Genomic DNA, 27,500 nt, shown 5'->3' with positions numbered 1-27,500 from the left:
AAATAAAGTTTATCTGTATTGTTCCTGTCGTCGTTGACAGTTTAAATAAAGTTGTATCTTTATTGTTCCTGTTGTCGTTGACAGTTTAAATAAAGTTTATCTTTATTGTTCCTGTTGTCGTTGACAGTTTAAATAAAGTTGTATCTTTATTGTTCCTGTCGTCGTTGACAGTTTAAATAAAGTTGTATCTTTATTGTTCCTGTTGTCGTTGACAGTTTAAATAAAGTTGTATCTTTATTGTTCCTGTTGTCGTTGACAGTGTAAATAAAGTTAGTATCTTTATTGTTCCTGTTGTCGTTGACAGTTTAAATAAAGTTTATCTTTATTGTTCCTGTTGTCGTTGACAGTTTAAATAAAGTTGTATCTGTATTGTTCCTGTTGTCGTTGACAGTGTAAATAAAGTTTATCTTTATTGTTCCTGTTGTCGTTGACAGTTTAAATAAAGTTTATCTTTATTGTTCCTGTTGTCGTTGACAGTTTAAATAAAGTTGTATCTTTATTGTTCCTGTTGTCGTTGACAGTTTAAATAAAGTTGTATCTTTATTGTTCCTGTTGTCGTTGACAGATGAAGAGTCGGGCCGATGAGGAAGAATACTGGAACAGCTCCAAGTTCAAAGCTTTCACCTTCGACGATGAAGACGACGAGTTCAGCCGGGTAAGACCTGGTCCTGGTCCTGGACCCAGACCCTGGACCCTGACCCAGACCCTGACCCTGGGCCCTGCTCAGACCTGGACCCTGACCCTGACCCTGACCCTGGTCCTGGACCCAGACCCTGGACCCTGCTCAGACCTGGACCCTGACCCTGGTCCTGACCCTGGTCCTGACCCTGGTCCTGGACCCTGCTCAGACCTGGACCCTGACCCTGACCCAGACCCTGGACCCTGCTCAGACCTGACCCTGACCCTGGTCCTGACCCTGGTCCTGGACCCAGACCCTGGACCCTGCTCAGACCTGGACCCTGACCCTGACCCAGACCCTGGACCCTGCTCAGACCTGACCCTGACCCTGACCCAGACCCTGACCCTGCTCAGACCTGGAGCCAGACCCTGGACCCTGCTCAGACCTGGACCCTGACCCTGGACCCTGCTCAGACCTGGACCCTGACCCTGACCCTGACCCTGACCCTGCTCAGACCTGGACCCAGACCCTGGACCCTGCTCAGACCTGGACCCAGACCCTGGACCCTGCTCAGACCTGGACCCTGACCCAGACCCTGACCCTGCTCAGACCTGATCCTGGACCCTGCTCAGACCTGATCCTGGACCCTGCTCAGACCTGATCCTGGACCCTGACCCAGACCCTGCTCAGACCTGATCCTGGACCCTGACCCAGACCCTGACCCTGGACCCTGACCCTGCTCAGACCTGACCCTGACCCTGACCCTGCTCAGACCTGGACCCTGACCCAGACCCTGACCCTGACCCTGGACCCTGCTCAGACCTGATCCTGGACCCTGCTCAGACCTGACCCTGACCCTGACCCTGGACCCAGACCCTGACCCTGCTCAGACCTGACCCTGACCCTGGACCCAGACCCTGACCCTGCTCAGACCTGATCCTGGACCCCCCCCCCCAGGTGTTGACGTTGTGTGTTTCAGTTGAAGGAGTCGAAGCAGGCGGTGAACAGCATCCGTCGGCTGGTGGAGGAGGACGAGGACGAGGAGGTGGAGAAGGTCAGCTGGAGCGGGGAACCCGTGGGCAGTAAGACGCCGCCGCCATGATGATGATGATGATGATGATGATGATGATGATGATGATGATGATGATGATGATGATGGTGTGCACCTGTCTCCTCAGGTATTTCCTGGTCCGTCAGCGAGACGGCGGCGTCCAATCAGAGGACGGACAGAGAGCCCGCCTTCCCCAAAATCAGCACGGACACGAGCGTCAGCAAGAGCCAATCAGGGTACTCTCTGAGCTCGCTGTTCAAAGGTGAGACAGGCAGGTGGAAAGACAGGTGAGGGACAGACAGGTGAGAGACAGACAGGTGAGAGACAGACAGACAGGTGAGAGACAGACAGGTGAGAGACAGACAGGTGAGGGACAGACAGGTGAGAGGCAGACAGGTGAGAGACAGACAGGTGAGAGACAGACAGGTGAGGGACAGACAGGTGAGAGAGAGACAGGTGAGAGACAGACAGGCAGGTGGACAGACAGGTGAGGGACAGACAGGTGAGAGACAGACAGGTGAGAGACAGACAGGTGAGGGACAGACAGGTGAGAGAGAGACAGGTGAGAGACAGACAGGTGAGGGACAGACAGGTGAGAGGCAGACAGGTGAGAGACAGACAGGTGAGAGGCAGACAGGTGAGAGACAGACAGGTGAGGGACAGACAGGTGAGAGACAGACAGGTGAGGGACAGACAGGTGAGAGACAGACAGGTGAGAGACAGACAGGTGAGAGACAGACAGGTGACAGACAGACAGGTGAGAGACAGACAGGTCACAGACAGACAGGTGAGAGACCGACAGGTGAGAGACGGACAGGTGAGAGACAGACAGACAGGTGAGAGACAGACAGGTGAGAGACCGACAGGTGAGAGACAGACAGGTGAGAGACAGACAGGTGAGAGACAGACATACAGGTGAGAGACAGACAGGTGAGAGACAGACAGGTGAGAGACAGACAGGAGAGACAGACAGGAGAGACAGACAGGTGAGAGACAGACAGGAGAGAGACAGACAGGTGAGAGACAGACAGGTGAGGGACAGACAGGTGAGGGACAGACAGGGGAGAGACAGACAGGAGAGACGGACAGGTGAGAGACAGACAGGTGAGAGAGAGACAGACAGGTGAGAGAGAGACAGACAGGTGAGAGACAGACAGGTGAGAGACAGACAGGTGAGAGACAGACAGGTCAGAGACAGACAGGTGAGAGACAGACAGGTGAGAGACAGACAGACAGGTGAGAGACAGACAGGTGAGAGACAGACAGGTGAGAGAGAGACAGGTGAGAGACAGACAGGTGAGGGACAGACAGGTGAGAGGCAGACAGGTGAGAGACAGACAGGTGAGAGACAGACAGGTGAGGGACAGACAGGTGAGAGGCAGACAGGTGAGAGACAGACAGGTGAGAGACAGACAGGTGAGAGAGAGACAGGTGAGAGACAGACAGGTGAGGGACAGACAGGTGAGAGGCAGACAGGTGAGAGACAGACAGGTGAGAGATAGACAGGTGAGAGACAGACAGGTGAGAGACAGACAGGTGAGAGACAGACAGGTGAGAGACAGACAGGTGAGAGACAGGTGAGAGACAGACAGGTGAGGGACAGACAGGTGAGAGGCAGACAGGTGAGAGACAGACAGGTGAGAGACAGACAGGTGAGAGAGAGACAGGTGAGAGACAGACAGGTGAGGGACAGACAGGTGAGAGGCAGACAGGTGAGAGACAGACAGGTGAGAGATAGACAGGTGAGAGACAGACAGGTGAGGGACAGACAGGTGAGAGACAGACAGGTGAGACATGAATTGAACTGAATGTTTTTTCTCTGCAGGAAAAACTAAAGGAGGAAATTTCCAGAGTTTCACTGAAGGTGAGTTTGAAAAACAACAACAACAACAACAACACCACTGACAACAACACTGACAACAACAACACTGACAACAACAACAACAACACTGACAACAACAACAACACTGACAACAACAACAACAACACTGACAACAACAACAACACTGACGGCAACAACAACAACACTGACGGCAACAACAACACTGACGACAACAACAACACTGACGACAACAACAACACTGACGACAACAACAACACTGACGACAACAACAACACTGACGACAACAACACTGACGACAACAACAACACTGACAACAACAACAACACTGACAACAACAACAACACTGACGACAACAACACTGACGACAACAACAACACTGACAACAACAACACTGACAACAACAACAACACTGACAACAACAACAACACTGACGACAACAACACTGACAACAACAACAACACTGACAACAACAACACTGACAACAACAACAACACTGACAACAACAACAACACTGACGACAACAACAACAACACTGACAACAACAACAACACTGACGACAACAACAACACTGACGACAACAACAACACTGACGACAACAACAACACTGACAACAACAACAACACTGACAACAACAACAACACTGACAACAACAACACTGACAACAACACTGACAACAACAACAACACTGACGACAACAACAACACTGACAACAACAACAACACTGACGACAACAACACTGACAACAACAACACTGACAACAACAACAACACTGACAACAACAACACTGACGACAACAACACTGACAACAACAACAACACTGACAACAACAACACTGACAACAACAACAACAACACTGACGACAACAACACTGACAACAACAACAACAACACTGACAAAAGCAACACTGACAACAACAACAACACTGACGACAACAACACTGACAACAACAACAACACTGAGAACAATAACAACACTGACGACAACAACACTGACAACAACACTGAGAACAACAACAACACTGACGACAACAGGAGAGAGTTAGAGACCAGGACCAGGAGAGAGTTAGAGACCAGGACCAGGAGAGAGTCAGAGACCAGGACCAGGAGAGAGTTAGAGACCAGGACCAGGAGAGAGTCAGAGACCAGGACCAGGAGAGAGTCAGAGACCAGGACCAGGACCAGGAGAGAGTTAGAGACCAGGACCAGGAGAGAGTCAGAGACCAGGACCAGGAGAGACCAGGAGAGAGTCAGAGACCAGGACCAGGAGAGAGTTAGAGACCAGGACCAGGAGAGAGTCAGAGACCAGGACCAGGAGAGAGTTAGAGACCAGGACCAGGAGAGAGTTAGAGACCAGGACCAGGAGAGAGTCAGAGACCAGGACCAGGAGAGAGTTAGAGACCAGGACCAGGAGAGAGTCAGAGACCAGGACCAGGAGAGAGTTAGAGACCAGGACCAGGAGAGAGTCAGAGACCAGGACCAGGAGAGAGTTAGAGACCAGTAGAGAGTTAGAGACCAGGACCAGGAGAGAGTCAGAGACCAGGACCAGGAGAGAGTCAGAGACCAGGACCAGGAGAGAGTTAGAGACCAGGACCAGGAGAGAGTCAGAGACCAGGACCAGGAGAGAGTTAGAGACCAGGACCAGGAGAGAGTCAGAGACCAGGACCAGGAGAGAGTTAGAGACCAGGACCAGGAGAGAGTTAGAGACCAGGACCAGGAGAGAGTCAGAGACCAGGACCAGGACCAGGACCAGGAGATAGTTAGAGACCAGGACCAGGAGAGAGTTAGAGACCAGGACCAGGAGAGAGTTAGAGGCCAGGACCAGGAGAGAGTTAGAGGCCAGGACCAGGAGAGAGTTAGAGACCAGGACCAGGAGAGAGTCAGAGACCAGGACCAGGAGAGAGTCAGAGACCAGGACCAGGAGAGAGTCAGAGACCAGGAGAGAGTCAGAGACCAGGACCAGGAGAGAGTTAGAGACCAGGACCAGGAGAGAGTCAGAGACCAGGACCAGGAGAGAGTTAGAGACCAGGACCAGGAGAGAGAGACCAGGACCAGGAGAGAGTTAGAGACCAGGACCAGGAGAGAGTTAGAGACCAGGACCAGGAGAGAGTTAGAGACCAGGACCAGGAGAGAGTTAGAGACCAGGACCAGGAGAGAGTTAGAGACCAGGACCAGGAGAGAGTCAGAGACCAGGACCAGGAGAGAGTTAGAGACCAGGACCAGGAGAGAGTCAGAGACCAGGACCAGGAGAGAGTTAGAGACCAGGACCAGGAGAGAGTTAGAGACCAGGACCAGGAGAGAGTCAGAGACCAGGACCAGGAGAGAGTTAGAGACCAGGACCAGGAGAGAGTCAGAGACCAGGACCAGGAGAGAGTCAGAGACCAGGACCAGGAGAGAGTCAGAGACCAGGAGAGAGTCAGAGACCAGGACCAGGAGAGAGTCAGAGACCAGGACCAGGAGAGAGTTAGAGACCAGGACCAGGAGAGAGTCAGAGACCAGGACCAGGAGAGAGTCAGAGACCAGGACCAGGAGAGAGTCAGAGACCAGGAGAGAGTCAGAGACCAGGACCAGGAGAGAGTTAGAGACCAGGACCAGGAGAGAGTCAGAGACCAGGACCAGGAGAGAGTTAGAGACCAGGACCAGGAGAGAGTTAGAGACCAGGACCAGGAGAGAGTCAGAGACCAGGACCAGGAGAGAGTTAGAGACCAGGACCAGGAGAGAGTCAGAGACCAGGACCAGGACCAGGAGAGAGTTAGAGACCAGGACCAGGAGAGAGTCAGAGACCAGGACCAGGACCAGGAGAGAGTTAGAGACCAGGACCAGGAGAGAGTCAGAGACCAGGACCAGGAGAGACCAGGAGAGAGTCAGAGACCAGGACCAGGAGAGAGTTAGAGACCAGGACCAGGACCAGGAGAGAGTCAGAGACCAGGACCAGGACCAGGAGAGAGTCAGAGACCAGGACCAGGAGAGAGTCAGAGACCAGGAGAGAGTCAGAGACCAGGACCAGGAGAGAGTCAGAGACCAGGACCAGGAGAGAGTCAGAGACCAGGACCAGGAGAGAGTTAGAGACCAGGACCAGGAGAGAGTTAGAGACCAGGACCAGGAGAGAGTCAGAGACCAGGACCAGGAGAGAGTCAGAGACCAGGACCAGGAGAGAGTCAGAGACCAGGACCAGGAGAGAGTCAGAGACCAGGACCAGGAGAGAGTTAGAGACCAGGACCAGGAGAGAGTCAGAGACCAGGACCAGGAGAGAGTTAGAGACCAGGACCAGGAGAGAGTTAGAGACCAGGACCAGGAGAGAGTTAGAGACCAGGACCAGGAGAGAGTTAGAGACCAGGACCAGGAGAGAGTTAGAGACCAGGACCAGGAGAGAGTCAGAGACCAGGACCAGGAGAGAGTCAGAGACCAGGACCAGGAGAGAGTTAGAGACCAGGACCAGGAGAGAGTCAGAGACCAGGACCAGGAGAGAGTCAGAGACCAGGACCAGGAGAGAGTCAGAGACCAGGACCAGGAGAGAGTCAGAGACCAGGACCAGGAGAGAGTCAGAGACCAGGACAAGGAGAGAGTTAGAGACCAGGACCAGGAGAGAGTTAGAGACCAGGACCAGGAGAGAGTCAGAGACCAGGACCAGGAGAGAGTCAGAGACCAGGACAAGGAGAGAGTTAGAGACCAGGACCAGGAGAGAGTTAGAGACCAGGACCAGGAGAGAGTCAGAGACCAGGACCAGGAGAGAGTTAGAGACCAGGACCAGGAGAGAGTTAGAGACCAGGACCAGGAGAGAGTTAGAGACCAGGACCAGGAGAGAGTTAGAGACCAGGACCAGGAGAGAGTTAGAGACCAGGACCAGGAGAGAGTTAGAGACCAGGACCAGGAGAGAGTTAGAGACCAGGACCAGGAGAGAGTCAGAGACCAGGACCAGGAGAGAGTCATAGACCAGGACCAGGAGAGAGTCAGAGACCAGGACCAGGAGAGACCAGGACCAGGAGAGAGTTAGAGACCAGGACCAGGAGAGAGTCAGAGACCAGGACCAGGAGAGAGTTAGAGACCAGGACCAGGAGAGAGTCAGAGACCAGGACCAGGAGAGAGTCAGAGACCAGGACCAGGAGAGAGTTAGAGACCAGGACCAGGAGAGAGTCAGAGACCAGGAGAGAGTTAGAGACCAGGACCAGGAGAGAGTTAGAGACCAGGACCAGGAGAGAGTCAGAGACCAGGACCAGGAGAGAGTCAGAGACCAGGACCAGGAGAGAGTTAGAGACCAGGACCAGGAGAGAGTCAGAGACCAGGACCAGGAGAGAGTTAGAGACCAGGACCAGGAGAGAGTTAGAGACCAGGACCAGGAGAGAGTCAGAGACCAGGACCAGGAGAGAGTTAGAGACCAGGACCAGGAGAGAGTCAGAGACCAGGACCAGGAGAGAGTCAGAGACCAGGACCAGGAGAGAGTCAGAGACCAGGAGAGAGTCAGAGACCAGGACCAGGAGAGAGTCAGAGACCAGGACCAGGAGAGAGTTAGAGACCAGGACCAGGAGAGAGTCAGAGACCAGGACCAGGAGAGAGTCAGAGACCAGGACCAGGAGAGAGTCAGAGACCAGGAGAGAGTCAGAGACCAGGACCAGGAGAGAGTTAGAGACCAGGACCAGGAGAGAGTCAGAGACCAGGACCAGGAGAGAGTTAGAGACCAGGACCAGGAGAGAGTTAGAGACCAGGACCAGGAGAGAGTCAGAGACCAGGACCAGGAGAGAGTTAGAGACCAGGACCAGGAGAGAGTCAGAGACCAGGACCAGGACCAGGAGAGAGTTAGAGACCAGGACCAGGAGAGAGTCAGAGACCAGGACCAGGACCAGGAGAGAGTTAGAGACCAGGACCAGGAGAGAGTCAGAGACCAGGACCAGGAGAGACCAGGAGAGAGTCAGAGACCAGGACCAGGAGAGAGTTAGAGACCAGGACCAGGACCAGGAGAGAGTCAGAGACCAGGACCAGGACCAGGAGAGAGTCAGAGACCAGGACCAGGAGAGAGTCAGAGACCAGGAGAGAGTCAGAGACCAGGACCAGGAGAGAGTCAGAGACCAGGACCAGGAGAGAGTCAGAGACCAGGACCAGGAGAGAGTTAGAGACCAGGACCAGGAGAGAGTTAGAGACCAGGACCAGGAGAGAGTCAGAGACCAGGACCAGGAGAGAGTCAGAGACCAGGACCAGGAGAGAGTCAGAGACCAGGACCAGGAGAGAGTCAGAGACCAGGACCAGGAGAGAGTTAGAGACCAGGACCAGGAGAGAGTCAGAGACCAGGACCAGGAGAGAGTTAGAGACCAGGACCAGGAGAGAGTTAGAGACCAGGACCAGGAGAGAGTTAGAGACCAGGACCAGGAGAGAGTTAGAGACCAGGACCAGGAGAGAGTTAGAGACCAGGACCAGGAGAGAGTCAGAGACCAGGACCAGGAGAGAGTCAGAGACCAGGACAAGGAGAGAGTTAGAGACCAGGACCAGGAGAGAGTTAGAGACCAGGACCAGGAGAGAGTCAGAGACCAGGACCAGGAGAGAGTCAGAGACCAGGACAAGGAGAGAGTTAGAGACCAGGACCAGGAGAGAGTTAGAGACCAGGACCAGGAGAGAGTCAGAGACCAGGACCAGGAGAGAGTTAGAGACCAGGACCAGGAGAGAGTTAGAGACCAGGACCAGGAGAGAGTTAGAGACCAGGACCAGGAGAGAGTTAGAGACCAGGACCAGGAGAGAGTTAGAGACCAGGACCAGGAGAGAGTTAGAGACCAGGACCAGGAGAGAGTTAGAGACCAGGACCAGGAGAGAGTCAGAGACCAGGACCAGGAGAGAGTCATAGACCAGGACCAGGAGAGAGTCAGAGACCAGGACCAGGAGAGACCAGGACCAGGAGAGAGTTAGAGACCAGGACCAGGAGAGAGTCAGAGACCAGGACCAGGAGAGAGTTAGAGACCAGGACCAGGAGAGAGTCAGAGACCAGGACCAGGAGAGAGTCAGAGACCAGGACCAGGAGAGAGTTAGAGACCAGGACCAGGAGAGAGTCAGAGACCAGGAGAGAGTTAGAGACCAGGACCAGGAGAGAGTTAGAGACCAGGACCAGGAGAGAGTCAGAGACCAGGACCAGGAGAGAGTCAGAGACCAGGACCAGGAGAGAGTCAGAGACCAGGACCAGGAGAGAGTTAGAGACCAGGAGAGAGTCAGAGACCAGGACCAGGAGAGAGTTAGAGACCAGGACCAGGAGAGAGTCAGAGACCAGGACCAGGAGAGAGTTAGAGACCAGGACCAGGAGAGAGTCAGAGACCAGGACCAGGAGAGAGTCAGAGACCAGGGCCAGGAGAGAGTTAGAGACCAGGACCAGGAGAGAGTTAGAGACCAGGACCAGGAGAGAGTCAGAGACCAGGACCAGGAGAGAGTTAGAGACCAGGACCAGGAGAGAGTCAGAGACCAGGACCAGGACCAGGACCAGGAGAGAGTTAGAGACCAGGACCAGGAGAGAGTTAGAGACCAGGACCAGGAGAGAGTCAGAGACCAGGACCAGGAGAGAGTCAGAGACCAGGACCAGGAGAGAGTTAGAGACCAGGACCAGGAGAGAGTCAGAGACCAGGACCAGGAGAGAGTTAGAGACCAGGACCAGGAGAGAGTCAGAGACCAGGACCAGGAGAGAGTCAGAGACCAGGGCCAGGAGAGAGTTAGAGACCAGGAGAGAGTCAGAGACCAGGACCAGGAGAGAGTTAGAGACCAGGACCAGGAGAGAGTCAGAGACCAGGACCAGGACCAGGACCAGGAGAGAGTTAGAGACCAGGACCAGGAGAGAGTTAGAGACCAGGACCAGGAGAGAGTCAGAGACCAGGACCAGGAGAGAGTCAGAGACCAGGACCAGGAGAGAGTTAGAGACCAGGACCAGGAGAGAGTTAGAGACCAGGACCAGGAGAGAGTCAGAGACCAGGACCAGGAGAGAGTTAGAGACCAGGACCAGGAGAGAGTCAGAGACCAGGACCAGGAGAGAGTTAGAGACCAGGACCAGGAGAGAGTTAGAGACCAGGACCAGGAGAGAGTTAGAGACCAGGACCAGGAGAGAGTCAGAGACCAGGACCAGGAGAGAGTCAGAGACCAGGACCAGGAGAGAGTCAGAGACCAGGACCAGGAGAGAGTCAGAGACCAGGACCAGGACCAGGACCAGGAGAGAGTTAGAGACCAGGACCAGGAGAGAGTCAGAGACCAGGACCAGGAGAGAGTTAGAGACCAGGACCAGGAGAGAGTCAGAGACCAGGACCAGGAGAGAGTCAGAGACCAGGACCAGGACCAGGAGAGAGTTAGAGACCAGGACCAGGAGAGAGTCAGAGACCAGGACCAGGAGAGAGTCAGAGACCAGGACCAGGAGAGAGTCAGAGACCAGGACCAGGAGAGAGTCAGAGACCAGGACCAGGAGAGAGTTAGAGACCAGGACCAGGAGAGAGTCAGAGACCAGGACCAGGAGAGAGTTAGAGACCAGGACCAGGAGAGAGTCAGAGACCAGGACCAGGAGAGAGTCAGAGACCAGGACCAGGACCAGGAGAGCCTTGACCCTGTCCCCTGGTGTGTTCCAGTCCTCAGTGACCCGGCTGCTCGTCTCTTCGCTCCAGAACTCCGAAAACCCAAATCTGAATACAAGGTAAACACCAGACTGATGATGTGACCCTGGCCCGGGTCTGTGGTGATGATGTCATCATGTTGTGGTGATGATGTCATCGTGTTGTGATGATGATGTCATCGTGTTGTGATGTCAGGATTACGTCAGCGATTGGTCGACTGAGGAGACGATCCAGAGGCTGCAGCAGGGAAAGGTACAACATGACTCATCACTTTATAAACACACGACTCATCACTTTATAAACACACGACTCATCACTTTATAAACACATGACTCATCACTTTATAAACACATGACTCATCACTTTATAAACACACGACTCATCACTTTATAAACACACGACTCACCACTTTATAAACACATGACTCATCACTTTATAAACACACGACTCATCACTTTATAAACACACGACTCACCACTTTATAAACACATGACTCATCACTTTATAAACACATGACTCATCACTTTATAAACACATGACTCATCACTTTATAAACACATGACTCATCACTTTATAAACACACGACTCATCACTTTATAAACACATGACTCATCACTGTATAAACACATGACTCATCACTTTATAAACACATGACTCATCACAGTATAAACACACGACTCATCACTTTATAAACACATGACTCATCACTTTATAAACACATGACTCATCACTTTATAAACACACGACTCATCACTTTATAAACACATGACTCATCACTTTATAAACACATGACTCATCACTTTATAAACACGACTCATCACTTTATAAACACACGACTCATCACTTTATAAACACATGACTCATCACTGTATAAACACATGACTCATCACTTTATAAACACATGACTCATCACTGTATAAACACATGACTCATCACTTTATAAACACATGACTCGTCACTGTATGAACTCATGACTCATCACTGTATAAACACACGACTCATCACTTTATAAACACATGACTCATCACTTTATAAACACATGACTCATCACTTTATAAACACACGACTCATCACTTTATAAACACATGACTCATCACTGTATAAACACATGACTCATCACTTTATAAACACATGACTCGTCACTGTATGAACTCATGACTCATCACTGTATAAACACACGACTCATCACTTTATAAACACATGACTCATCACTTTATAAACACATGACTCATCACTGTATGAACTCATGACTCATCACTGTATGAACTCATGACTCATCACTGTATGAACTCATGACTCGTCACTGTATGAACTCATGACTCATCACTGTATGAACTCATGACTCGTCACTGTATGAACTCATGACTCATCACTGTATGAACTCATGACTCATCACTGTATGAACTCATGACTCATCACTGTATAAACTCATGACTCATCACTGTATGAACTCATGACTCATCACTGTATGAACTCATGACTCATCACTGTATAAACACACGACTCATCACTTTATAAACACATGACTCGTCACTGTATGAACTCATGACTCATCACTGTATAAACACACGACTCATCACTGTATAAACACATGACTCATCACTTTATAAACACATGACTCATCACTTTATAAACACATGACTCATCACTTTATAAACACATGACTCATCACTGTATAAACACACGACTCATCACTTTATAAACACATGACTCATCACTGTATAAACACATGACTCATCACTGTATAAACACATGACTCGTCACTGTATAAACACATGACTCATCACTGTATGAACTCATGACTCATCACTGTATGAACTCATGACTCGTCTGTTTTCCAGGTGGCGTCTCTGGAGAAGTTCCGCTCTCTTCAGGAAAAACTGCTTCTTCTGGACGTTTCCGTCGACGCACACGACGGAAACGTCATCACGGCCGTAACTTTGTTTTTGTTCCGACACAAAACAAAAAACAATAAACAAATACAACGTTTACACTTTTTTATAAACACAAACTGACGCACGACACTTTTTCTCTTTAGGTTTTAATTTATTTAAAGAGAACGCTGAGTAAAGGTGAGTTTCCTGATCCTGACTGTTAGCCTGACTGTTAGCCTGACTGTTAGCCTGACTGTTAACCTGACTGTTAGCCTGACAGTTAGCCTGACTGTTAGCCTGACAGTTAGCCTGACTGTTAGCCTGACTGTTAGCCTGACTGTTAGCCTGACTGTTAGCCTGACTGTTAGCCTGACAGTTAGCCTGACTGTTAGCCTGACTGTTAGCCTGACTGTTAGCCTGACTGTTAGCCTGACTGTTAGCCTGACTGTTAACCTGACTGTTAGCCTGACTGTTAGCCTGACTGTTAGCCTGACTGTTAGCCTGACTGTTGGCCTGACTGTTAGCCTGACAGTTAGCCTGACTGTTAGCCTGACTGTTAGCCTGACTGTTAGCCTGACTGTTAGCCTGACAGTTAGCCTGACTGTTAGCCTGACTGTTGGCCTGACTGTTAGCCTGACTGTTAGCCTGACTGTTAGCCAGACAGTTAGCCTGACTGTTAGCCTGACTGTTAGCCTGACTGTTGGCCTGATAGTTAGCCTGACTGTTAGCCTGACTGTTAGCCTGACTGTTAGCCTGACAGTTAGCCTGACTGTTAGCCTGACAGTTAGCCAGACAGTTAGCCTGACTGTTAGCCTGACTGTTAGCCTGACAGTTAGCCTGACTGTTAGCCTGACTGTTAGCCTGACTGTTAGCCTGACTGTTAGCCTGACTGTTAGCCTGACAGTTAGCCTGACTGTTAGCCTGACTGTTAGCCTGACTGTTAGCCTGACTGTTAGCCTGACTGTTGGCCTGACTGTTGGCCTGACTGTTAGCCTGACTGTTAGCCTGACTGTTGGCCTGACAGTTAGCCTGACTGTTAGCCTGACTGTTAGCCTGACAGTTAGCCTGACACTAAAAAAAACTGAGTTGTGACTGAACTCTGTTCCTTCTCAGAGGTTTTGTTTCGGGAGCTGGAGTCGAGACAGACGGCTCTCAGACATTTCATCCACTACCTGAGTGAAACCGGAGACCAGAGGCTGCTGCTGGAGCTGCTCAGGTCTCTGCACACACCTGCACACACCTGAACACACCTGCACACACCTGCACACACCTGAACACACCTGAACACACCTGCACACACCTGAACACACCTGAACACACCTGAACACACCTGAACACACCTGCACACACCTGCACACAGCTGCACACAGCTGAACACACCTGAACACACACCTGCACACACCTGAACACACCTGCACACAGCTGAACACACCTGAACACACACCTGCACACACCTGAACACACCTGCACACACCTGCACACACCTGAACACACCTGCACACAGCTGAACACACCTGAACACACACCTGAACACACCTGAACACACACGCACACACACTTACCTGATGTGCGTTCTCTTCTGGTCCTCCTCAGGGCTCTGGGCCGGACGGAGGACGTGGCGGTACGTACGACTCACGACTAACACACTCGCAGCACACGGTTTTAGTTGAGAGGAAACCAATTTCTTTCCTGTCTGTTTCCATGGCGACAGCTGCTGCAGTATAAAGAACACCTGAGCATCGTCGACGAAAACAAGAGGCGGGACTTCCTGAAGAGCTGCCTCAGGTGAGTGACACCTGCAGCGCCGTACCTCAGTCCACCGGCTCAGTTTGGTTATAAACGACATTAGTTTGGTTATAAACGACATCAGTTTGGTTATAAACGACATCAGTTTGGTTATAAACGACATCAGTTTGGTTATAAACGACATTAGTTTGGTTATAAACGACATTAGTTTGGTTATAAACGACATCAGTTTGGTTATAAACGACATTAGTTTGGTTATAAACGACATCAGTTTGGTTATAAACGACATCAGTTTGGTTATAAACGACATCAGTTTGGTTATAAACGACATTAGTTTGGTTATAAACGACATTAGTTTGGTTATAAACGACATCAGTTTGGTTATAAACGACATCAGTTTGGTTATAAACGACATTAGTTTGGTTATTAACAACATCAGTTTGGTTATTAACGACATCAGTTTGGTTATAAACGACATCAGTTTGGTTATAAACGACATCAGTTTGGTTATTAACGACATTAGTTTGGTTATAAACGACATCAGTTTGGTTATAAACGACATCAGTTTGGTTATAAACGACATCAGTTTGGTTATAAACGACATCAGTTTGGTTATAAACGACATCAGTTTGGTTATTAACGATATCAGTTTGGTTATTAACGATATCAGTTTGGTTATAAACAACATTAGTTTGGTTATAAACGACATTAGTTTGGTTATAAACGACATTAGTTTGGTTATAAACGACATCAGTTTGGTTATAAACGACATTAGTTTGGTTATAAACGACATCAGTTTGGTTATTAACAACATCAGTTTGGTTATAAACGACATCAGTTTGGTTATAAACGACATCAGTTTGGTTATAAACAACATCAGTTTGGTTATAAACGACATCAGTTTGGTTATAAACGACATCAGTTTGGTTATAAACGACATCAGTTTGGTTATAAACGACATCAGTTTGGTTATAAACGACATCAGTTTGGTTATAAACGACATCAGTTTGGTTATAAACGACATCAGTTTGGTTATTAACGACATCAGTTTGGTTATAAACGACATCAGTTTGGTTATAAACGACATCAGTTTGGTTATAAACGACATCAGTTTGGTTATAAACGACATCAGTTTGGTTATAAACGACATCAGTTTGGTTATAAACGACATGAGTTTGGTTATTAACGACATTAGTTTGGTTATTAACGACATTAGTTTGGTTATTAACGACATTAGTTTGGTTATAAACGACATTAGTTTGGTTATTAACGACATCAGTTTGGTTATTAACGACATCAGTTTGGTTATAAACGACATCAGTTTGGTTATTAACGACATCAGTTTGGTTATAAACGACATTAGTTTGGTTATTAACGACATTAGTTTGGTTATTAACGACATCAGTTTGGTTATAAACGACATCAGTTTGGTTATAAACGACATCAGTTTGGTTATAAACGACATCAGTTTGGTTATAAACGACATCAGTTTGGTTATAAACGACATTAGTTTGGTTATTAACGACATCAGTTTGGTTATAAACGACATTAGTTTGGTTATTAACGACATTAGTTTGGTTATTAACGACATTAGTTTGGTTATAAACGACATCAGTTTGGTTATAAACGACATCAGTTTGGTTATTAACGACATCAGTTTGGTTATTAACGACATCAGTTTGGTTATAAACGACATCAGTTTGGTTATAAACGACATCAGTTTGGTTATAAACGACATCAGTTTGGTTATAAACGACATTAGTTTGGTTATTAACGACATTATTTTGGTTATAAACGACATCAGTTTGGTTATAAACGACATCAGTTTGGTTATAAACGACATTAGTTTGGTTATTAACGACATCAGTTTGGTTATAAACGACATTAGTTTGGTTATTAACGACATTAGTTTGGTTATTAACGACATTAGTTTGGTTATTAACGACATTAGTTTGGTTATTAACGACATCAGTTTGGTTATTAACGACATCAGTTTGGTTATAAACGACATCAGTTTGGTTATTAACGACATCAGTTTGGTTATAAACGACATTAGTTTGGTTATTAACGACATTAGTTTGGTTATTAACGACATCAGTTTGGTTATAAACGACATCAGTTTGGTTATAAACGACATCAGTTTGGTTATAAACGACATCAGTTTGGTTATAAACGACATCAGTTTGGTTATAAACGACATTAGTTTGGTTATTAACGACATCAGTTTGGTTATAAACGACATCAGTTTGGTTATTAACGACATCAGTTTGGTTATAAACGACATCAGTTTGGTTATAAACGACATTAGTTTGGTTATTAACGACATCAGTTTGGTTATAAACGACATTAGTTTGGTTATAAACGACATCAGTTTGGTTATTAACGACATCAGTTTGGTTATAAACGACATCAGTTTGGTTATAAACGACATCAGTTTGGTTATTAACGACATCAGTTTGGTTATAAACGACATCAGTTTGGTTATAAACGACATCAGTTTGGTTATAAACGACATTAGTTTGGTTATAAACGACATCAGTTTGGTTATTAACGACATCGGTTTGGTTATAAACGACATCGGTTTGGTTATAAACGACATCGGTTTGGTTATAAACGACATTAGTTTGGTTATTAACGACATCAGTTTGGTTATAAACGACATCAGTTTGTTTATAAACGACATCAGTTTGGTTATAAACGACATCAGTTTGGTTCTAAACGACATCAGTTTGGTTATAAACGACATTATTTTGGTTATAAACGATATCAGTTTGGTTATAAACGACATTAGTTTGGTTATAACGACATTAGTTTGGTTATAAACGACATCAGTTTGGTTATAAACGACATCAGTTTGGTTATAAACGACATTAGTTTGGTTATAAACGACATTGGTTTGGTTATAAACGACATTATTTTGGTTATAAACGACATTAGTTTGGTTATAAACGACATCAGTTTGGTTATAAACGACATTAGTTTGGTTATAAACGACATCAGTTTGGTTATAAACGACATCAGTTTGTTTATAAACGACATCAGTTTGGTTATAAACGACATCAGTTTGGTTATAAACGACATCAGTTTGTTTATAAACGACATCACTTTGGTTATAAACGATATCAGTTTGGTTATAAACGACATCAGTTTGGTTATAAACGATATCAGTTTGGTTATAAACGACATCAGTTTGGTTATAAACGACATCAGTTTGGTTATAAACGACATCAGTTTGGTTATAAACGACATCAGTTTGGTTATAAACGACATTAGTTTGGTTATAAACGACATCAGTTTGGTTAAAGACGACATCAGTTTGGTTATAAACGACATCAGTTTGGTTATAAACGACATCAGTTTGGTTATTAACGACATCAGTTTGGTTATAAACGACATCAGTTTGGTTATAAACGACATTAGTTTGGTTATAAACGACATCAGTTTGGTTATAAACGACATCAGTTTGTTTATAAACGACATCACTTTGGTTATAAACGACATCAGTTTGGTTATAAACGACATTAGTTTGGTTATAAACGACATCAGTTTGGTTATAAACGACATCAGTTTGGTTATAAACGACATTAGTTTGGTTATAAACGACATCAGTTTGGTTATAAACGACATCAGTTTGTTTATAAACGACATCACTTTGGTTATTAACGACATCAGTTTGGTTATTAACGACATCAGTTTGGTTATAAACGACATCAGTTTGGTTATAAACGACATCAGTTTGGTTATAAACGACATCAGTTTGGTTATAAACAACATCAGTTTGGTTATAAACGACATCAGTTTGGTTATAAACGACATCAGTTTGGTTATAAACGACATCAGTTTGGTTATTAACGACATCAGTTTGGTTATAAACGACATCAGTTTGGTTATAAACGACATCAGTTTGGTTATAAACGACATCAGTTTGGTTATTAACGACATCAGTTTGGTTATAAACGACATCAGTTTGGTTATAAACAACATCAGTTTGGTTATAAACGACATCAGTTTGGTTATAAACGACATCAGTTTGGTTATTAACGACATCAGTTTGGTTATAAACGACATCAGTTTGGTTATTAACGACATCAGTTTGGTTATAAACGACATCAGTTTGGTTATAAACGACATTAGTTTGGTTATAAACGACATTAGTTTGGTTATAAACGACATCACTTTGGTTATAAACGACATTAGTTTGGTTATTAACGACATCAGTTTGGTTATTAACGACATCAGTTTGGTTATTAACGACATCAGTTTGGTTATTAACGACATCAGTTTGGTTATAAACGACATTAGTTTGGTTATTAACGACATCAGTTTGGTTATAAACGACATCAGTTTGGTTATAAACGACATCAGTTTGGTTATAAACGACATTAGTTTGGTTATTAACGACATCAGTTTGGTTATAAACGACATTAGTTTGGTTATAAACGACATCAGTTTGGTTATTAACGACATCAGTTTGGTTATAAACGACATCAGTTTGGTTATAAACAACATCAGTTTGGTTATAAACGACATCAGTTTGGTTATAAACGACATCAGTTTGGTCATAAACGACATCAGTTTGGTTATTAACGACATCAGTTTGGTTATAAACGACATCAGTTTGGTTATAAACGACATCAGTTTGGTTATAAACGACATCAGTTTGGTTATAAACGACATCAGTTTGGTTATAAACGACATCAGTTTGGTTATTAACAACATCAGTTTGGTTATAAACGACATCAGTTTGGTTATTAACGACATCAGTTTGGTTATAAACGACATCGGTTTGGTTATTAACGACATTGGTTTGGTTATAAACGACATCGGTTTGGTTATAAACGACATCAGTTTGGTTATAAACGACATTAGTTTGGTTATTAACGACATCAGTTTGGTTATAAACGACATCAGTTTGTTTATAAACGACATCAGTTTGGTTATAAACGACATCAGTTTGGTTATAAACGACATCAGTTTGGTTATTAACGACATCAGTTTGTTTATAAACGACATCAGTTTGGTTATAAACGACATCAGTTTGGTTATAAACGACATCAGTTTGTTTATAAACGACATCAGTTTGGTTATAAACGACATCAGTTTGGTTATAAACGACATTATTTTGGTTATAAACGATATCAGTTTGGTTATAAACGACATTAGTTTGGTTATAACGACATTAGTTTGGTTATAAACGACATCAGTTTGGTTATAAACGACATCAGTTTGGTTATTAACGACATCAGTTTGGTTATAAACGACATCAGTTTGTTTATAAACGACATCAGTTTGGTTATAAACGACATCAGTTTGGTTATAAACGACATCAGTTTGGTTATAAACAACATCAGTTTGGTTATAAACGACATTAGTTTGGTTATAAACGACATCAGTTTGGTTATAAACGACATCAGTTTGGTTATAAACGACATCAGTTTGTTTATAAACGACATCAGTTTGGTTATAAACGACATTAGTTTGGTTATAAACGACATCAGTTTGGTTATAAACGATATCAGTTTGGTTATAAACGACATCAGTTTGGTTATAAACGACATCAGTTTGGTTATAAACGACATTAGTTTGGTTATAAACGACATCAGTTTGGTTAAAGACGACATCAGTTTGGTTATAAACGACATCAGTTTGGTTATAAACGACATCAGTTTGGTTATTAACGACATCAGTTTGGTTATAAACGATATCAGTTTGGTTATAAACGACATTAGTTTGGTTATAAACGACATCAGTTTGGTTATAAACGACATCACTTTGGTTATAAACGACATCAGTTTGGTTATAAACGACATCACTTTGGTTATAAACGACATCAGTTTGGTTATAAACGACATCACTTTGGTTATAAACGACATCAGTTTGGTTATAAACGACATTAGTTTGGTTATAAACGATATCAGTTTGGTTATAAACGACATCAGTTTGTTTATAAACGACATCACTTTGGTTATAAACGACATCAGTTTGGTTATAAACGACATTAGTTTGGTTATAAACGACATTATTTTGGTTATAAACGACATCAGTTTGGTTATAAACGACATCAGTTTGGTTATAAACGACATCAGTTTGGTTATAAACGACATCAGTTTGGTTATAAACGACATTAGTTTGGTTATAAACGACATCAGTTTGGTTATAAACGACATCAGTTTGTTTATAAACGACATCACTTTGGTTATAAACGACATCAGTTTGGTTATAAACGACATTAGTTTGGTTATAAACGACATCAGTTTGGTTATTAACGACATCAGTTTGGTTATTAACGACATCAGTTTGGTTATTAACGACATCAGTTTGGTTATAAACGACATTAGTTTGGTTATTAACGACATCAGTTTGGTTATAAACGACATCAGTTTGGTTATAAACGACATTAGTTTGGTTATAAACGACATCAGTTTGGTTATAAACGACATCAGTTTGGTTATAAACGACATCAGTTTGGTTATAAACGACATCAGTTTGGTTATAAACGACATTAGTTTGGTTATAAACGACATCAGTTTGGTTATAAACGACATCAGTTTGGTTATAAACGACATTAGTTTGGTTATAAACGACATTAGTTTGGTTATAAACGACATCAGTTTGGTTATTAACGACATCAGTTTGGTTATTAACGACATCAGTTTGGTTATAAACGACATCAGTTTGGTTATAAACGACATTAGTTTGGTTATAAACGACATCAGTTTGGTTATTAACGACATCAGTTTGGTTATAAACGACATCAGTTTGGTTATAAACGACATTAGTTTGGTTATAAACGACATCAGTTTGGTTATAAACGACATCAGTTTGGTTATAAACGACATTATTTTGGTTATAAACGACATTATTTTGGTTATAAACGACATTAGTTTGGTTATAAACGACATTAGTTTGGTTATAAACGACATCAGTTTGGTTATAAACGACATCAGTTTGGTTATTAACGACATCAGTTTGGTTATAAACGACATCAGTTTGGTTATAAACGACATCAGTTTGGTTATAAACGACATTAGTTTGGTTATAAACGACATCAGTTTGGTTATAAACGACATCAGTTTGGTTATAAACGACATCAGTTTGGTTATAAACGACATTAGTTTGGTTATAAACGACATCAGTTTGGTTATAAACGACATTAGTTTGGTTATAAACGACATCAGTTTGGTTATAAACGACATCAGTTTGGTTATAAACGACATTAGTTTGGTTATTAACGACATTAGTTTGGTTATAAACGACATCAGTTTGGTTATAAACGACATCAGTTTGGTTATTAACGACATCAGTTTGGTTATAAACGACATCAGTTTGGTTATAAACGACATTAGTTTGGTTATAAACGACATCAGTTGGGTTATAAACGACATCAGTTTGGTTATTAACGACATCAGTTTGGTTATTAACGACATTAGTTTGGTTATAAACGACATCAGTTTGGTTATAAACGACATCAGTTGGGTTATAAACGACATCAGTTTGGTTATTAACGACATCAGTTTGGTTATAAACGACATCAGTTTGGTTATAAACGACATCAGTTTGGTTATAAACGACATCAGTTTGGTTATAAACGACATCAGTTTGGTTATAAACGACATCAGTTTGGTTATAAACGACATCAGTTTGGTTATAAACGACATCAGTTTGGTTATAAACGACATTAGTTTGGTTATAAACGACATCAGTTTGGTTATAAACGACATCAGTTTGGTTATAAACGACATCAGTTTGGTTATAAACGACATCAGTTGGGTTATAAACGACATCAGTTTGGTTATTAACGACATCAGTTTGGTTATTAACAACATTAGTTTGGTTATAAACGATATCAGTTGGGTTATAAACGACATCAGTTTGGTTATAAACGACATTAGTTTGGTTATAAACGACATCAGTTTGGTTATTAACGACATTAGTTTGGTTATAAACGACATTAGTTTGGTTATAAACGACATCAGTTTGGTTATAAACGACATCAGTTTGGTTATTAACGACATCAGTTTGGTTATTAACGACATCAGTTTGGTTATAAACGACATCAGTTTGGTTATAAACGACATTAGTTTGGTTATTAACGACATCAGTTTGGTTATTAACGACATTAGTTTGGTTATAAACGACATCAGTTTGGTTATAAACGACATCAGTTTGGTTATAAACGACATCAGTTTGGTTATAAACGACATCAGTTTGGTTATTAACGACATTAGTTTGGTTATAAACGACATTAGTTTGGTTATAAACGACATCAGTTTGGTTATTAACGACATTAGTTTGGTTATAAACGACATTAGTTTGGTTATAAACGACATCAGTTTGGTTATAAACGACATTAGTTTGGTTATAAACGACATCAGTTTAGTTATAAACGACATCAGTTTGGTTATAAACGACATCAGTTTGGTTATAAACGACATCAGTTTGGTTATTAACGACATTAGTTTGGTTATAAACGACATCAGTTTGGTTATAAACGACATCAGTTTGGTTATAAACGACATTAGTTTGGTTATTAACGACATCAGTTTGGTTATAAACGACATCAGTTTGGTTATAAACGACATCAGTTTGGTTATTAACGACATTAGTTTGGTTATAAACGACATCAGTTTGGTTATAAACGACATCAGTTTGGTTATAAACGACATTAGTTTGGTTATTAACGACATTAGTTTGGTTATAAACGACATTAGTTTGGTTATAAACGACATCAGTTTGGTTATAAACGACATTAGTTTGGTTATAAACGACATCAGTTTAGTTATAAACGACATCAGTTTGGTTATAAACGACATCAGTTTGGTTATAAACGACATCAGTTTGGTTATTAACGACATTAGTTTGGTTATAAACGACATCAGTTTGGTTATAAACGACATTAGTTTGGTTATAAACGACATCAGTTTGGTTATAAACGACATCAGTTTGGTTATAAACGACATTAGTTTGGTTATTAACGACATCAGTTTGGTTATTAACGACATCAGTTTGGTTATTAACGACATCAGTTTGGTTATTAACGACATTAGTTTGGTTATAAACGACATTAGTTTGGTTATTAACTAAAATAAAACCCAGAGACTTGTGATGAGGCGTTCTCAGTGTTTGTTGTTTATTTTGGTTCAGATTTGTTTGTTTGTTTGTTTGTTTGTTTGTTTGCAGTCGTCCCTTCGCTCCGGAGGACTCGGCTCATGTTCAGGATCACTTCACGCTGCTGGAGCGACAGATCATCATCGAGGTCAGCGACACACCGTCTGAGTGCAGTTTAATCCAGGTTTAATCCAGGTTTAATCCAGGTTTAATCCAGGTTTAATCCAGGTTTGACCCTGGTTTAATCCAGGTATAATCCAGGTTTAATCCTGGTTTAATCCAGGTTTAATCCAGGTTTAATCCTGGTTTAATCCAGGTTTGACCCTGGTTTAATCCAGGTTTAATCCAGGTTTAATCCTGGTTTAATCCTGGTTTAATCCAGGTTTGACCCTGGTTTAATCCTGGTTTAATCCAGGTTTAATCCTGGTTTAATCCAGGTTTGATCCAGGTTTAATCCTGGTTTAATCCTGGTTTAATCCAGGTTTGACCCTGGTTTAATCCTGGTTTAATCCAGGTTTAATCCTGGTTTAATCCAGGTTTGATCCAGGTTTAATCCAGGTTTAATCCTGGTTTAATCCAGGTTTAATCCAGGTTTAATCCTGGTTTAATCCAGGTTTAATCCTGGTTTAATCCTGGTTTAATCCTGGTTTAATCCTGGTTTAATCCAGGTTTGACCCTGGTTTAATCCAGGTTTAATCCAGGTTTAATCCAGGTTTGACCCTGGTTTAATCCAGGTATAATCCAGGTTTAATCCTGGTTTAATCCAGGTTTAATCCAGGTTTAATCCTGGTTTAATCCAGGTTTGACCCTGGTTTAATCCAGGTTTAATCCAGGTTTAATCCAGGTTTAATCCAGGTTTAATCCTGGTTTAATCCTGGTTTAATCCAGGTTTGATCCAGTTTTAATCCAGGTTTGACCCTGGTTTAATCCAGGTTTAATCCAGGTTTGACCCTGGTTTAATCCAGGTTTAATCCAGGTTTAATCCAGGTTTGACCCTGGTTTAATCCAGGTTTAATCCTGGTTTAATCCAGGTTTAATCCAGGTTTAATCCAGGTTTAATCCTGGTTTAATCCAGGTTTGATCCAGTTTTAATCCTGGTTTGTGACTGTGCTGTTGCTAGGCGACCGACCGTCAGGCCGAGCGCGGAGGGAAGGTGGAAATCTTCCAGAAGTTTCCAAGAAAAGCTTCGATCCTCAACATGCCGCTGATCACCACCCTGTACTACTGCTGCGTCTACCACTACGCAGAGCCCGAGGTCAGCGCTCACTAGCCCGGGTTAACTAGTCTGGGTTAACTAGTCTGGGTTAAATAGTCTGGGTTAACTAGTCTGGGTTAACTAGTCTGGGTTAAATAGTCTGGGTTAACTAGTCTGGGTGTGGGTTAACTAGTCTGGGTTAACTAGTTTGGGTAACTAATCTGATGTTAGGGTTAACTAGTCTGAGGTTAACTAGTCTGGGTTACCTAGTCTGGGTTACCTAGTCTGGGTTAACTAGTCTGGGTTAACTAGTCTGGGTTAACTAGTCTGGGTTAACTAGTCTGGGTTAACTAGCCTGAGGTTAACTAGTCTGGGTTACCTAGTCTGGGTTAACTAGTCTGGGTTAACTAGTCTGGGTTAACTAGCCTGAGGTTAACTAGTCTGGGTTAACTAGTCTGGGTTGACTAGTCTGGGTTAGTCTGGGTTACCTAGTCTGGGTTACCTAGTCTGGGTTAACTAGCCTGGGTTAACTAGTCTGGGTTAACTAGTCTGGGTTAACTAGCCTGGGGTTAACTAGTCTGGGTTAACTAGTCTGGGTTAACTAGTCTGAGGTTAACTAGTCTGGGTTAACTAGTCTGGGTTAACTAGTCTGAGGTTAACTAGTCTTTGTTAACTAGTCTGGGTTAACTAGTCTGGGTTAACTAGCCTGAGGTTAACTAGTCTGGGTTACCTAGTCTGGGTTAACTAGTCTGGGTTAACTAGTCTGGGTTAATTAGTCTGGGTTAACTAGTCGGGGTTAACTAGTCTGAGGTTAACTAGTCTGGGTTAACTAGTCTGGGTTAATTAGTCTGGGTTTACTAGTCGGGGTTAACTAGTCTGAGGTTAACTAGTCTGGGTTAACTAGCCTGGGTTAACTAGTCTGAGGTTAGAGGTTAAAACCGTCCCTTTAATAGGCAGGAACATCAGATGATGTTAATCCAGATTATCTAAACCTGTTCAGTTGATCCAGATTATCTAAACCTGTTCAGTTAATCCAGATTATCTAAACCTGTTCAGTTAATCCAGATTATCTAAACCCGATCAGTTGATCCAGATTATCTAAACCTGTTCAGTTAATCCAGATTATCTAAACCTGTTCAGTTAATCCAGATTATCTAAACCTGTTCAGTTAATCCAGATTATCTAATCCTCTTCAGTTGATCCAGATTATCTAAACCTCTTCAGTTGATCCAGATTATCTAAACCTGTTCAGTTGATCCAGATTATCTAAACCTGTTCAGTTAATCCAGATTATTTAAACCTGTTCAGTTAATCCAGATTATCTAAACCTGTTCAGTTGATACAGATTATCTAAACCTGTCCAGTTAATCCAGATTATCTAAACCTGTTCAGTTGATCCAGATTATCTAAACCTGTCCAGTTAATCCAGATTATCTAATCCTCTTCAGTTGATCCAGATTATCTAAACCTGTTCAGTTGATCCAGATTATCTAAACCTGTTCAGTTAATCCAGATTATTTAAACCTGTTCAGTTGATCCAGATTATCTAAACCTGTTCAGTTGATCCAGATTATCTAAACCTGTCCAGTTAATCCAGATTATCTAAACCTGTTCAGTTGATCCAGATTATCTAAACCTGTCCAGTTAATCCAGATTATCTAAACCTGCTCTCTCCTGTCTGCAGGGAACCTACAGCAGCCCGTTGAACATCCGTCAGACCTTCAAGGTGTGAAGCGACTCTGCGTCCTCCGTTTCTGACCTTTGACCTCGTTGACCTTTGACCTCGTTGACCTTTGACCTCAGATTTCAGAAAAGCAGTACTTCGTGACGGCGTTGGCGGCGCGGGCGAAGTTGAAGGCGTGGTCGGACGTGGACGCTCTGTTCACCAGCAGGAACTGGCTCGGGTTCACACGCAAGAAGTCGCCGCTGAGCTTCCAACGTGTCGTCGACATCCTGCAGAAGAACTCCGCCCCCACACAGGTGAGTGACAGGTGAGGGACAGGTGAGTGACGGGTGAGGGACAGGTGAGTGACAAGTGAGTGACAGGTGAGAGACAGGTGAGGGACAGGTGAGTGACAGGTGAGGGACAGGTGAGTGACAGGTGAGGGACAGGTGAGGGACAGGTGAGGGACAGGTGAGTGACGGGTGAGGGACAGGTGAGTGACAGGTGAGGGACAGGTGAGGGACAGGTGAGTGACAGGTGAGTGACGGGTGAGTGACAGGTGAGGGACAGGTGAGGGACAGGTGAGTGACGGGTGAGGGACAGGTGAGGGACAGGTGAGTGACGGGTGAGGGACAGGTGAGGGACAGGTGAGTGACAGGTGAGTGACGGGTGAGTGACGGGTGAGGGACAGGTGAGTGACAGGTGAGGGACAGGTGAGGGACAGGTGAGTGACAGGTGAGGGACAGGTGAGGGACGGGTGAGTGACGGGTGAGGGACAGGTGAGGGACGGGTGAGGGACAGGTGAGGGACAGGTGAGGGACAGGTGAGGGACAGGTGAGGGAC

The 27,500-nt window shown here is 44.2% G+C and overlaps 1 protein-coding gene across 4 annotated transcripts in view; it reads left to right on the top strand.

Annotated features, from left to right (window-relative positions):
• Positions 1-27,500, top strand: part of vipas39 (VPS33B interacting protein, apical-basolateral polarity regulator, spe-39 homolog) — a 34,496-nt gene that overhangs the window by 1,651 nt on the left and 5,345 nt on the right. For all 4 annotated transcript variants that reach the window (XR_014593652.1, XR_014593653.1, XM_083934615.1 and 1 more), the window contains exons 2-16: positions 566-655; positions 1,599-1,701; positions 1,798-1,932; positions 3,496-3,534; positions 11,087-11,151; positions 11,267-11,323; positions 12,913-13,005; positions 13,110-13,143; positions 14,059-14,161; positions 14,539-14,566; positions 14,657-14,730; positions 23,872-23,947; positions 24,920-25,054; positions 26,679-26,720; positions 26,798-26,974. Coding sequence is in view for 2 of the 4 variants with exons in the window: in XM_083934615.1 (XP_083790741.1) it covers positions 566-655; positions 1,599-1,701; positions 1,798-1,932; positions 3,496-3,534; positions 11,087-11,151; positions 11,267-11,323; positions 12,913-13,005; positions 13,110-13,143; positions 14,059-14,161; positions 14,539-14,566; positions 14,657-14,730; positions 23,872-23,947; positions 24,920-25,054; positions 26,679-26,720; positions 26,798-26,974 (1,251 nt within the window). In the remaining 2 variants the exon portion in view is untranslated. The remainder of the gene's footprint in view (positions 1-565; positions 656-1,598; positions 1,702-1,797; positions 1,933-3,495; positions 3,535-11,086; positions 11,152-11,266; positions 11,324-12,912; positions 13,006-13,109; positions 13,144-14,058; positions 14,162-14,538; positions 14,567-14,656; positions 14,731-23,871; positions 23,948-24,919; positions 25,055-26,678; positions 26,721-26,797; positions 26,975-27,500) is intronic.

Source organism: Echiichthys vipera, assembly GCF_963691815.1.
Source record: "Echiichthys vipera genome assembly, chromosome: 19".
NCBI classification, from domain to species: Eukaryota; Metazoa; Chordata; class Actinopteri; order Perciformes; family Trachinidae; genus Echiichthys; species Echiichthys vipera.
This window is presented reverse-complemented; position numbering and strand designations above follow the sequence as displayed.